At 50.9% G+C, this 13,654-nt stretch overlaps 1 protein-coding gene across 2 annotated transcripts; it reads left to right on the top strand.

Moving 5' to 3' along the window:
* The first annotated feature begins 209 nt into the window (after positions 1 to 209).
* On the top strand, positions 210 to 13,123 carry KRT79 (keratin 79, type II). Of its 2 annotated transcripts, XM_012001887.1 has the most exons (9): positions 210 to 715; positions 2,901 to 3,121; positions 4,231 to 4,291; positions 4,405 to 4,500; positions 10,227 to 10,391; positions 10,580 to 10,705; positions 11,357 to 11,577; positions 12,213 to 12,247; positions 12,516 to 13,123. In XM_012001887.1, the coding sequence occupies exons 1-9, from the start codon at positions 239 to 241 to the stop codon at positions 12,698 to 12,700; spliced, it is 1,587 nt and encodes a 528-aa protein (XP_011857277.1). In that variant the 5' UTR covers positions 210 to 238; the 3' UTR covers positions 12,701 to 13,123. The 2 variants fall into 2 exon arrangements, with proteins under 2 accessions (XP_011857277.1, XP_011857267.1); XM_012001877.1 differs by having other exon boundaries at positions 213 to 715; positions 12,213 to 12,829.
* The last annotated feature ends 531 nt before the right edge of the window (positions 13,124 to 13,654 follow it).

A 13,654-nucleotide genomic window follows, 5' to 3' on the forward strand; every position in this document is an offset into this window, starting at 1 on the left:
ATCCTGCCCCAGACAGTCTCAGCTCAGCCCCAGCTCTGGAGCACAGGTGATAATCAGGGGGGCCCCTCCCTCCTGCTGGGGGAGACCCCTCCCTCTCCCCCTGGGGCGATGGGGCAGGAGTGTCTGTGGAGCTGGGGAGCCGGCCCAGCTGGGAAAAGATAAAAAGCCCACGGTGGCCCAGCAGCTCACGGCACTCCCTTCCTGCCCTCTCGTCCTGCCCTCTGGCCTCTCTGCAGCTATGAGGTCCTCTGTCTCTCGGCAAACATACTCCATCAAAGGGGGCTTCAGCTCCAACTCTGCCAGTGGAGGGGGTGGGTCCCAGGCCCGCACCAGCTTCAGCTCAGTGACGGTGTCCCGGAACAGTGGCAGTGGTGGTGGGGCCCGCTGTGGCCCCAGCACAGGTGGCTTTGGCAGCCGAAGCCTCTATAACTTGGGGGGCCACAAGAGTATCTCTGTCAGTGTGGCCGGAGGGGCCTCCTCGGGGCGGGCTCTGGGGGGCTTTGGCTTTGGCAGCAGGGCATTTACAGGACAGGGGGCTGGCAGGCAGACGTTCGGGCCCGCTTGTCCTCCTGGGGGTATCCAGGAGGTCACCGTCAACCAGAGCCTGCTGACTCCCCTCCATGTGGAGATAGACCCCGAGATCCAGCGAGTGCGCACTCAGGAGCGGGAGCAGATCAAGACCCTCAACAACAAGTTCGCCTCCTTCATCGACAAGGTGAGCCAAGCAGGAAGGAGGAAGGGAGCTCTTGGGGAAGAAGCGGGACCTCTAAGAGAGGGTGGGCTGGGCTAGGGCTGCTATAAGCCCCCTTGTACTAGGGTGGTTGTTGACAGAGCTCTGGAGCTCTCCCCGTCTAAGCCTGGGATGCCGAAACGTGGGTGGCTGGAGGCAACCTTCAGGTCTTTGCTGTGCCTGTGCGGGGGAGTCTCCAGTCTACTCATGAGTCCTGTTTGCCAAGCCCACCTTGCCTGTGTTGAAGCCTATTCTACCACCATGATTAATACGATTGATTACACAGTAGCCTTACCTCATCATCAAAAAATGGATGGTCCTCATTGCTCCTCTTAGCGGGGTGGTCCGCATTGCCTTTTGTCATTTTACAGCTGGGGAAACAATGGCTCAGGAGTTGAAAGAGTTGTTCAAGGCTAAGGGCATGGAGCCCTGTTTGTTTCATTCTTTCAGGCTTGGGGGAGGCTTAAGGGCAAGATGTGATCAGAACACAGTTGTGTGTGGGTGGGGTCATAAAGGAAGGCTCCCCTTCGCTTCTCCTTTTTTTCCTCTCTGTTTGAGCGAAGAGGCTCAGGTTGGGGTGGACAATGAGGAGGGTGGTCGTCAGGTCACCAAGCTCTGGGGGTGTGGAGTTTGACCTGTTGCCCATAGGCGTGTCCTGAACCCTGCCCTTGCTCCACATGGATGGCGGCAGCACTTGTGCTGGGATTTCCTGGTCTGTTTTGCTGGCATTGTCCTCCTCGATCCTGAGCCAAGGACGTGGGTCGTGATGGGGAAGGTCTGGCAGACAAATGTCCCTTGGTTCAGTGATTTGTGTTTTTCCAAAGAACATGCACATCTCTTTTCTACTGTGGTACCTACAGTGCTTCTATGAAGAGTCAGAAATGGTGATATTGTGCCCATTTTTGAGATGAGAAAATCGAGGTCTAGAGAGCTCAAGTGATTTGCCCATGATGATACAAGGAGTTGGAGTCAGAGGCAGAACTGGAAACCAGGCCCCTGGACTCCGTGGTTCTTGGCACTAAGAGGTGTTACTGCTCACGATAGGCACACCTGCTGCATGGTGCTCCCGGGCCATGTGACTGAGGCCCAGGTGCTGTGGAGGTAGGACCTGGAGAGACTGGATGACAGAATGTGAAGCAAGCCGTCTTGCCTGCCTCCTCACCCTCTCCCCTAGTGACTTTTGGTTTTCCTGTGGGACTGTCCCAGAGGCCAAATAAGCCAAAACCTTTCCCAGGCTTGCAGAATCACAGCCTGGGAGCCGGAAGTCTGAGAGATTGTCTTGGAACCCCAGCTGGGTCAAAAACTCCTGGGGGTCCTGTTAAACCCACACTATAAGCTTCCTTCTGAGTCTATAGAGGAAGGGCCCATACATCGGTATTTTTTTAAAAAGTTTATTTTTTGGGAAAAAATGTGGAATTTACAGAAAAGTTGCAAGAATAGTACAACATACTCCTATATACTCTTTCACCCAGTTCACCAATTTTCTTAATTTTTTCTTTTTTTTTTTGAGACAGGGTCTTGCTCTGTTTCCCAGACTGGAGTGCAGTGGTATAATCAAAGCTCACTGCAACCTCCATCTCTTGGGTTCAAGTAATCCTCCCACCTCAGCCTCCTGAATAGCTGGGACTACTGGCGCATGCCACTACACCTGGCTAATTTTTAGTAGAGATTTTTAGTAGTTTTGATTTTTAGTAGAGACAGTCTTGCTATGTCGCCCAGGCAGGTCTTGAACTCCTGAACTCAAGCACTCCTCCAGCTTCAGGTTCCCAAAGTGTGTGATTTTAAACAGTTGATTTACATTTTAAACAGTTGATTTTAATGCAGAATTAGGGGTCAGAAACATAGATCTAGTCCAGTTTACGCAGGACAAGTGAGAGAGGGAGACTCAGAGAGAAATGATTCGACCAAGGTTACCAACTAGTAAATTGGTACTGCTACTATTGAGCTGGGCTTTTGTGCTTATTAACTTGTTAGAGTTCTTTCCATCAGATGGGACGGTCATTTCCAGCAGTCTGTTCCCCTAAGGACCCTTCCCCACAGCAAGGTGTAGGTGCGGCTGCAGTGTCCCTATGATGCCCTGGCCTAGGAGGGGAGGTGGCAATGGACCCCATCCTTGGCCCCTCTGGTGACCGGAGGATGACGTCAGCCCACCCTTTCTGCTCTGGCTCAGGTGCGGTTCCTGGAGCAGCAGAATAAGGTGCTGGAGACCAAGTGGGCACTGCTGCAGGAGCAGGGCCAGAACTTGGGTGTCACCAGAAACAACCTGGAGCCCCTCTTTGAGGCCTACCTGGGCAGCATGCGGAGCACGCTGGACAGACTTCAGAGCGAGCGGGGGAGGCTGGACTCAGAGCTCAGGAATGTGCAGGACCTTGTGGAGGACTTCAAGAACAAGTGAGGAGAGCAGGCCAGGAGGGGCCATGTGGGAATGAGGAGGGGCAGTGGGAAACCTGCTGAGAGGGCCACCCCATTCCCAGGGTCCCAGGCTCACCTGGGGGACACACAGACAGAGCTGGATCCCTCAGGTGCTCAAGTCCAGCACCTGCTGCCATCTGGAGAATTGGCAGGTTTGTTTGTAATTTTAAAAAGTCTTTAAAGTAGGGAGAATAGTATAGTGAACCCCATGTTCCTGTCACCCAGCTTTAATCATCATCGGCTCATAGCCAATTTTTTACACCTCCCCACTTCCCTTCTTCCTGTGTAGTCTTTTTTGTTTTTTAACTTTGCATTTTTCTACGTGTTCTGATTCCCTTGTAGTCTTGAAGCAAATCCCAGACATCTTGTCATTTCACTCATTAATATTTTACAAGTTATATTCATATATCTGCATATATGAATGTAGTTCTTCTATATGACTCAATAAAACATACAGTGCCATAATCACATCTAATACATTTTAAAACAATAATTCCTCAATATAATTAAATATCCAGCCAGTTTTGAATTTCCAGTGGTCCCATACATGTCGTAACTTTAAAAAATACGGCTTGTTTGACTCAAGCTCCAAATAAGGTTTATATATTATGATTGGTTGATATGTATATTTATAACTTTAAGGCACATTTAAAAATGACTTTTCGCACATATCGACCATGGCAATTTCTAAGCCTTAAAATCTCATCGAAAGTGGTTGGGGAGGAGTTAACTGGTTTGAATGACACCGTGTTGTTGAAAGTGACAGTAAAGGTCAGCCACTGTTGACACATCTTCACTTGTCCCTCTAAAGCCTCCTAAGGGCTTGGATCCAAAGAGATGGCAGCTCTTGATTGCCATACTATTGCACAAGTTCTGTGCCTCTTTCCCTAAAATGGGGTGGGGAGAGGGAATATTTGAATCAAGGCAGACCCCACATTTCTTCACTGGTTGGCTACATTAAAGAACTGCTCCTCAGGGGTGTTCTTGACCAGTGAGTGACCCATCAGGGCTTCCGTAAAGCTGAGTGGGTCCCATGCCTGAAAGGCAGAGCCAGGCTGAGCCTGGCCTGAGTCTCCCATGTGTAACAGGTACGAGGATGAAATCAATAAGCGCACTGCTGCGGAGAACGAGTTTGTGGTGCTCAAGAAGGTGAGCCGAGTAGGGTGGGGGAGGTGGTCCTTCGGCTGCCAGGGTACTGGGCTGATTCGGGAGGAGGTGACATCCCTGGGGGCTGAGGCTGTGTCTTGCTCTCTCATCCCCAGGATGTGGATGCAGCGTACATGGGCCGGATGGATTTGCATGGCAAAGTAGGCACCTTGACCCAGGAGATTGACTTCCTGCAGCAACTCTATGAAATGGTGAGGTGGCCAACGGGCAGGGAGAGTTTGCATACGTTATAAACAGCACTGGGGGTTTTCAATGGAGGTCTGACCTTAATTCACCAGTGCAGCCTCATTGGTGGAAGATGAAACCTTGACACTTTTTTTTTTTTGGAGATGGAGTTTCGCTCTATTGCCCAAGCTGAAGTGTAGTGGCACAGTATTGGCTCATTGCAAACTCTGCCCCCAGGTTCAAGCGATTCTCCTGCTTCAGCCTCTGGAGTAGCTGGGACTACAGGTGCCTGCCACCACGCCTGGCTAATTTTTGTATTTTTAGTAGAGATGGAGTTTCGCCATGTTGGCCAGGCTGGTCTTGAACTCCTGACCTCAGATGATCCACCCGCCTCGGCCTCCCAAAGTGCTGGGATTACAGGCGTGAGCCACCGCACACAGCCTAAAACTTTGACACTTTAATTAATATTAGCTTCCACGTATTAAGTGCTTTTGATGGGCCAGGCACTGGGGCAAGCTTTTAACATAATCTTCTCAATAACCACATAATGCAGGTACTATTATTGTCTCCATTTTATAGTCAAGGACCCTGGGGCTCACAATTACTTGCTTGTGGTCACATAGCTAGGAAGAAGCATTCTAGAATTTGAATCTGGCTCTTGAACTCCAAAGTCTGACTCTTGTCACTGTTATATTGCCCCCTCCTGCCCAGTTTGTAATGGAGCAAGGGATGAGGGAGCAGGAATGGGCAGACAGGAGGGACTGGGATTCCAGATTGGAGTAGAAGGTGAGTAGTGGGTAGATTAAAGAATCCAGGAGGGGTTCCAGGAGACAAGGGGGCTTTGGAGACTGGAGTGAGAGGGTGGAACTTAACATGAATTGACCATAGAATCATAGACTCTTAGGGTCCGCAGGACCTCAAGACCAACCTTTCATCCAGTGCAAGAACACTTTCTATGATATCCCTGACATATCCCTATCATATGTAACCTCTACTCAAGCACTTGCTGTGGTAGGGAGCTCACTACTTTTTAGGGCAGGCATTGCCATTGTTGAACAACTTTATTAGAGCACGGACTTAGATCTCCTTCTCATGACTTCTGCCCTTGACTTTGCTCTCTGGGCTGCACATATCCAGTTGTCTTCCATGTGACTTATGCCTTTCACATGACAGCCCTTTAGAAGTCACGATGATGAGAGGATAAAAATCTGTGGCATGTGAGTAAAGTATTCAGAAGATAGAGGGATGGGGAGGGAGATTCCAGATACAAACTTCTATTGATGCAGCCTAATAGTGCACTAGTTTATGTGTTGTTTTAGAAGTCATTTCACAATGTTGGCTTCTTAGAACCCCTCCTGGACTTTTTCACATAAATCCTTTCAAATGAGACACACATCTACTCTCCTCCAACTTCCTGTATTTGGGTAGCTGAATTTTGAAACTGAGTGGCATAGTTAACCATTCCCTTTCTTTCCTATGAAATGCCATTGTGGTGTCATCCCAACATTTTGAGCTCTGTGGGCTCTGAGTAACTTGATTCTTTTATCCAATGTATTAGTGATGCATAGCTTTGTGTTATCTGCAGATGGGATAAACTTTCAGTGTAGGTATTTGATAGCATCTCGTGTAAATCATTGATACACATGTTAAGGCAATCAGGGCCCAAAACAAAGTCCTGTGGGTCTTCAGTGGTGATTTTCCATGGGACTGTTAACAGACTGTTCCATGTCTGTTAATCAATAATTTGTGGTTAAATAGCCTCTGCTACTTTAAAATTCTCTTAACAGTACTCTTACCTGGACCACATTTTTCTGTCTTCTTTCAAGAATGCTATGAAAGGCTTGGTCAAACATTGTCCATGGCAGACCTTTAGCAGTTTAATATTATAATCATGAAGGAAAATTAAATCCACTTGGTTCCACTTTTCCTTAGGGAACCCATGATGGCTTCATGCCTCCCACACACATTTAGGAATTCATTCTATGAGTCTGGAGGAGGTTGATGTCAGCCTTATTTGAAAAATTCCAAATCTCTCCTGTTTGAAAATCAGGCCATTTACTGTGGGGTTTTGGGGTCTCCTCCTCTCCATATCTCTCAAGGATGACCAGAAGGGGCATTCCTCCCCTTGGCAGTCCCTGGAGCCTCTGAGTGTATGCTCTTCCGGCCTGGATCCCTGTGATCTCCAACAAGGCCAAGGCCTCTCACCTTCCCTGTCTTGGGTCCCCATTTCCTCTCAAGTATTTTTCTTGTGCTTTCCACTTTGATGACCGGTTTGTTCTTGATGGAAAAGTGGCAAATGACAAAGCAGCTAGCTGAGCGATTGGCCTTTCCTGGATCTTTTGTAGGGATCAGCCCAAAGGGACCTCCGTGTTATTCCTGCCTAGAGTTCATCTAACAGCATCTGTCCTCTGACTTTGCTGTTTCCCAGGCTTATCCTTGGCTGCACTGCTTGCCTTCCAGCATCTCTGCACGGCCTGTCCGGATGGAACTTGCTGGGAAGTGTTCTGGGCCGCCATGCTGAGTTTTTAGGTGCTTCCCCAGTTTCTACTTTGCCGGGGTCACTGATGGTCATTCATGGTCTGGGGCCTCCTTGTGGTCCCTTAGGTTCCATTCTCTCTCCTCTTCTTCTCTGATTGTTCAGGACTTGGCTTTTCTCTGGTCTAAGGCACATAGCTGGCACACTCAGCATTCCTTTCCATTGCTATGCCTTGTTTATTTAACAAACATTTACTGAACACCTTCCACATAGCAACAAAGACAAAGTCTCAGCTCTTGTGGGGACAGGTTATCAGGTGATGAGAGCTGTGGGGGACAGGCACAGGTGCAAAGGCACATGGGGACGCCGTGGCTGACCCTTCCTAGAAGGGCTGCAGAAGCCTTCGAGGGAGATGACATCTGAGTTGGATCTTGATGGAGGGGCTAGACTTCTAGAGAAGGAGCAGGAAGGACTTTGCAGCCTGGGGCCCAGCCTGTGCAGTGTCACAGAGGCGTGAAGGAGCATGGTGCTTGGGTACCAGTGGGTGGTGAGTGCCCACATCGAGTGTGTGGGCACAGTTAGGTGAGGAGGAGGCAAGGGAAGGAGAAGTAGAGACCAAGCCTGGGCCCTTTCCTGTCAGAGGTCCTCACGGCCTAGCAGTGCCTCAGTGGGGTGAGAACAAAGGCCAGTACAGTTGTTCCCTTGTTGTCTCATGGGCTCAATCAGTCACGGAACCAGCATGGCTCTCAATAATGCCATGGTCTGATTTTGGCCAAGCCAGATCCCACAGCAATCTGGGCGGTGAACCACCTATCACTGGGTGTCTCACGGGGCAGGAAGGCAGCCTCCATGGTGGCCTCTCTCTGGCCTGGGGTGTCTGCGGAACCCAGTCCCTCTTCCGATTATGCCACTTCTGCCTGCTGGCTCCCTTTACCCTTACCTAGACGTCTCCACTATCTTTCCCCCTTAGAGTCCCTGGTGTCTAAGGAGACACACACCTTAGCGATTCACAGAGCTCTTTCTGCTCTGATTTCATGAGCTCCCTTTCATTGGAAAGCCTGACTTTTTCTTTTCTTTTCTTTTCTTTTCTTTTTGAGGCAGGGTCTCATTCTATCACTCTAGCTGGAGGGCAGTGGCGCAATCACGGCTCACTACAGTCTCGACTTTCTGGGCTCAAGCGATCCTCCCACCTCAGCCTCCCAAGTAGCTGGGATTACAAGCACACGTCACCATGCCCGGCTAATTTTTGTATTTTTTGTAGCAACAGGGTTCGCCATTTTTCCCAGGCTAGTCTCGAACTCCTGAGCTCAAGTGATCGGCCCACCTTGGCCTCCCAAAATGCTGGGATTACAGGTGTGAGCCACTGCACCTGGCCAAGCCTGACCTTTCTATCCCCTTGGTCTAGCAAGACCATTGCATCACCTCATCCACTCTTGATGCTGTTCAGTGGAGAGTTTTTGCCTCCTTGTCTTAGAAGTTTCGGGTTGATTTTCCTCGGGACTATGCTCTGACATGGGGCTGGAGAGAGACCCTGAGTTGGGGAGGGCAGGGGCAGGATGCTTCAAGATGATGCTGACAGTTCATCTTGGTGGGGAAGGAGACAAGGCAGCTGTGACAACACAATCTTATCTGTGACAGATAGGCCTTATGGGCACCTCCAGTGGCCTTCAGAGAAGTCTGGGCAGGTAAGAATGCACTTAAATCAGCACATGCCATGGGTCATACATGGATCTTAAGCCCCACAACCACCGCAGGAAGAAAGTATAATCAGGCCGTGGTACAGAAGAAGGAACTGAGGCATCGCAAGTCTTAGCTGCTACATCAGCTACAGAGCCAGTGCACGTCAGGCCGAGGACTTGATCTCAGGCTTGTCTATCTCCAAAACTCATATCTTTCCAAAAACCACAAGTTTTTGTAGTGACTGGATTGATTGTGTCTCTAACCTCCTCATCCCACTTTTTGAAATACAATCTGATTTAACAATCTGCATCCACATCAGTATGGATATTGGTTTTGCCTTTGGTATTTCTCTTTACCCCTTGTCTCTCTTTGTTCCTGCCTAGCTCTATTTTAGTCTATGTCCTCTCAGCTTCTGAAGTCAGACTCCTGGGGTTTGAAACTGAGCTCCTCACTTACTGGCTTGTGATCTGGGGCAAGTTACTTAATCTCTTTGTGCTACTGGAAAAGGGCACGTAATGAGTTAGTACCTGCCACGTGCCTAATGCAGAGCCTGAACCACAGTGATGCTCAGCGTCCGAGGGTTGTTATTATTATTCTATTATAATTCCCTGGGCTGCCACGAAGGGCCAGTGTTTGAGAAAGGATGGACACAAGACCAGAATATGGGAGGTGTTGGGTTTTAGGGTTAAGGTTCTTCACCCATCAGGGAGCCTCTAAGGAGTACTGAGTGAATGAGTGATTTGTTTAGGGCATTCTATGGGCAACCCAGAGCAGGAAGGACCATGGGAGAGATGGAGGCAGAGCCCCACGTGCGACCAGTGATCCAGCTGGTCCCAAGACCAGAACAGAGACCCTTGACTCTCCATCACCTAACCTGCCATTCACAGCATCCTGAAGCCTACTTATGTGTGAAAGACGATACTTCTAGAAACAGGAGGGCCCAAGAACATCACGACAGTCTATACCTTTCTGTGTGCTCTAGAGGAAACCACTTGGGCTTTGTGGTGTAATTGACTGGTCTGAGGCTGGGTCCCACCCTGGACCTGGTGGTCTTGGATGCATCGCTTCTCTCCAAACCTCTTTCATCACATGTCCACGGTCAGGGCCACTGTGGATGGTGGTGCAGCTGGTGATTCGGCTGGTGCCGGACGTGCTGCTTCCACCTGAAGGGCTGTCTTTCCCCAATTTGCACAAAGGCACTCTGTGAGCCTGCCGCGGGCCTGCCTGTGAGCCTGCCATGGGCACCCTGTGAGCCTGCCATGGGCCCGCCTGCCGCACAGGGTGTCCTGAGGCCTAGAGGGGTTAGTGAATGTGCTAGCACAGTGCCGGGCATCAGTGGTAGTGCAGGGAGTACACATTCTCTTTTCCCTCTCTAATCTTTTGGAAGCCTGCAAACCCACAAAAATAAATGAAGTCTGTAAAAATGGGAGCTTCATTTTACAGCTGGGGAGACTGAGGTCTTTCCAGTTGTGACTTTGCTCTAGGCTGGAGCCTGGACAAGAGCACAGGCCTCCTGATGCTACCTGTCTTTCACCCCCTGATGCTTCCTGGGGCCTGGAGCAGGGATGCTGGTGGCAGCTGTCTCTGTTTCTTCAGGAGCTGAGCCAAGTGCAGACCCACGTGTCTGACACCAATGTGGTGCTGTCCATGGACAACAACCGCAACCTGGACCTGGACAGCATCATCGCCGAGGTCAAGGCCCAGTATGAGCTGATTGCCCAGAGGAGCCGGGCTGAGGCCGAGGCCTGGTACCAGACCAAGGTGAGAGGCATAGCTGGCTCAGGTGTGAGGCCTGGGGTCTGATCAGATCTTCTCCCATCGTAAGAGGCTTGGGCCTCTGGGACTCTTGGAGTCTGGGGGGCCAGATATACTCAACTTGCATGGGGCCTCCAGCTGTGGGAGTGGGCTGGGGCCATTTGAAAGCTCACTGCCACTTCTTTGGTCCCCAGTATGAGGAGCTGCAGGTGACGGCTGGGAAGCATGGGGACAACCTGCGGGACACCAAGAACGAGATTGCTGAGCTCACCCGCACTATCCAGAGGCTGCAGGGGGAGGTAGATGCAGCCAAGAAGCAGGTGGGACTCTACCTGGGGGCTGGGGGGTCTGGCCTGGTGTTGGCAGGGCCTTCTCATTGTCATCCCGAGAGGCTAGGCCTACTCTTCTCTTGATGGACACAATAGAATGCTAGGCCATTGATCACAGGCTCCTTTTACAGGGGAGAAACTGAGGCCCAGAGAGGGAAGGGGCTTGTCCAATGTCACACGGTATATGAGTGGTAGAGCAGGTGGGACAACCTTCTCCAAGAAGACTGATCCATCCCATCTTTAGGAGGTCAGAACAGAAGGTAGACCGTTCAAGGGGCCAGGTCACAGATGCTGATGCCGACTCCATCTTGAGGACGGCTGAAAACTATGGGTTCTTCCACAGATTAGAATGAAGCACTTGGTTACTAATCAGGCTCTGTTACTTATTTCATCTCTTCTGAGGCATTGGGCTGATCTGCAGTAGGAGAGGTTGACGTTAGACTTCAGTGAGGACTTTCCCAGTGGCCTTACTTGATCCTGCTTGTGTAATAGCATCTCTTCAGATGAATACTTCTCTCTTCTTTCTTTCCCAGTTGGTTGGGGGCAGGGATATGGGAATCATGATGCCTTCATGGTTTGAGGGCAGAGAGATGAATGGGATGACCCCGGAGGGTGCTTCCAACACCTCTCCCTGCTGGGCAGTGTCAGCAGCTGCAGACGGCCATTGAGGAAGCGGAGCAGCGTGGGGAGCTGGCGCTCAAGGATGCTCAGAAGAAGCTTGGGGATCTGGATGTGGCCCTGCACCAGGCCAAGGAGGACCTGGCGCGGCTGCTGCGTGACTACCAGGAGCTGATGAATGTCAAGCTGGCCCTGGACGTGGAGATTGCCACCTACCGCAAGCTGCTGGAGAGCGAGGAGAGCAGGTGGTGGCCCCTCCTCTCCGACCCAGAGAGTTGTTCAGGCCTGCCCTGGGGGAGAGCCCGAGGAGTCTGCTCTGGGGTCAAGAGGGAGAGGGAGGAACCAGGGAGCAAGATCCTGACTGACGCTAGGGAAAATCTGTTTGTGCCCACTGCCTCTGTCACTCCTCTCCTTGGCTGGCACAACTCTTGTTAATCCTTATTGTGGCTGACAGCCCGGTAGGAATGGAACTTCCTCTTCTATCACCAGATTCCACCAGCAGTGGAAGCTTTGGAAAAAAAATCCACCATTTCTGTCCTTAGGAAAGGCATGAAATAGAGAAAGTGGGCAGAAATTAGGCAGCTCTGTCTGGTCGTGGGCTTGTTGCCATTGGGGCAGGGATGTTGTCCATAGCCCACATGGGGAGAGAGGAAAGAAAAGGGGAGGATGGGAGTTGGCACAGCCTACTGGTGACTCTGCCTTCTCTGCAGCACCGGGTTTTGGACCTGGGCACAGCCCTATACACATACTTCTCACGTTTCCTGGTCTTGTCATCAGGATCCACTGAGTTGATCCAATGTAAAGGCAGAGGGAAGGAGAGGGTTTTCATGTGGGCACCAGGGACCACTGACTGCTCTCCCGGCCTTTCTGTGTCCCCTAGGATGTCTGGAGAATGTCCCAGTGCAGTCAGCATTTGTGAGTATTTACTCCCCGCTTCCTGCTCCACCCCTGGCCAGGCCCCAGAACTCTGCTCAGTTTATGCAACCTGTCCTTGTCCTAAAGCATGCTCTCCTCCATTCGAGCCCCTAGAGACAGGTTCAGAGGGTCCTAGTACTGGGCTTCTCTATCCATTTCCCATAGCTCTGCTGCCTGATTTTGTTCTGATTCTCCACTGATTTCTGGGTGTCCCCCAGCCCTCTCCTGGCACGGCCACCCTGATTAATCCAGACCCTTTGCTTTGCAGCTGTGACTGGCAACTCCACCACTGTGTGCGGAGGTGGCATCGCCCTGGGCGGGAATGGGGGGGCCACCAAGGGTGGATTCAGCACAAATGTGGGCTACAGCACCGTCAAGGGAGGGCCAGTCTCTGGGGGAACCTCCATCTTGCGGAAGACCACCACGGTCAAGACGTCCAGCCGGAGGTATTAGCTGCTGAGCCCTGCAAGGGCCCCTGCAATCCTCTCCCTGCCCTCCTCACCCCACCTCTGCTGCCCTTTCCAGTCACTTTCTCAGGAGCAGGAACAGCCAGGGGACCTCAGACCCAGGGTGTTTTCATACCAGACTATTTGCATCTTGGAAAGCACTCAAATCTACTCAGGTTTTTTTCTTGGTCCTGCAATAGGGTGGGAGGGGAGGTTAAAGTTGCCAGCTTGAGTGATGTGCTTGGGTGACTTGTGGGTGATCTTTTGACCACTGAGAGGAGGCTGAATTTCCCAAGCCATTTGGAGAGAGAGAAATTGAGAGTGGTCCCCAAAGACCCTTCAACCTCCCCAGTCCCCCACCAGACCCACCCTCTCCCTGAATCTACCCACACCTCCCTTCCCTGTCTGTGTCTCAATAAATGGTACAACTACAGCTAGCTGTCTGTGGCTGCAGTCTGTCCTGCCTGGGGAACTGAAATTGTGTCCATTGATTAATGTCCTGATGCCTGACACAGCAACAATCACACACTCACTACGTCCCAATCGCCATGCTTACTTAGGTACATTAGTTTGATACCATCGCCACTCCAAGGCTGTACATGGCTCACAAGAGGAGACTGAAGCTCAGAGGGAATATGTACGCAGCTCAAGGCCAGACCTGGCTGAGTGGCTGCCTATTACCCAGCCACCCCCTGGTGCCCATTCAGCCTCCCACTAACTCTGTAGGGGCAGACGGCATGCTTTGTTCAGTGGAGAGATCTTAGGCTTCAGAACTAGGCAACTTGGGTTTAAATCCAAGTTCTGCCACTTACTAGCTGTGTGACCTTGGTCAAGTTACCTAACCTCTCTGTGCTTTAGTTTCCTTCCTTGTAAAAGTAGGTTGTGATAAGAACATGTGTAAAGCATCTGGCTTATGGAGGCCCTTACGGGAATTGGGTTTCTTTGCTTCCCCACTCCCTGA

The sequence above is a fragment of the Mandrillus leucophaeus genome, unplaced genomic scaffold (genome assembly GCF_000951045.1).
Source record: "Mandrillus leucophaeus isolate KB7577 unplaced genomic scaffold, Mleu.le_1.0 Scaffold118, whole genome shotgun sequence".
Classification (NCBI taxonomy): Eukaryota; Metazoa; Chordata; class Mammalia; order Primates; family Cercopithecidae; genus Mandrillus; species Mandrillus leucophaeus.

Bases quoted from the DNA above. Each gene is read 5' to 3' on its own strand.
- KRT79 (XM_012001877.1), top strand. From the start codon at position 239: ATGAGGTCCTCTGTCTCTCGGCAAACATACTCCATCAAAGGGGGCTTC. The intron at 716-2,900 runs GTGAGCCAAGCA...GCTCTGGCTCAG, and splicing joins TCGCCTCCTTCATCGACAAG to GTGCGGTTCCTGGAGCAGCA. The intron at 3,122-4,230 runs GTGAGGAGAGCA...CATGTGTAACAG, and splicing joins GTGGAGGACTTCAAGAACAA to GTACGAGGATGAAATCAATA.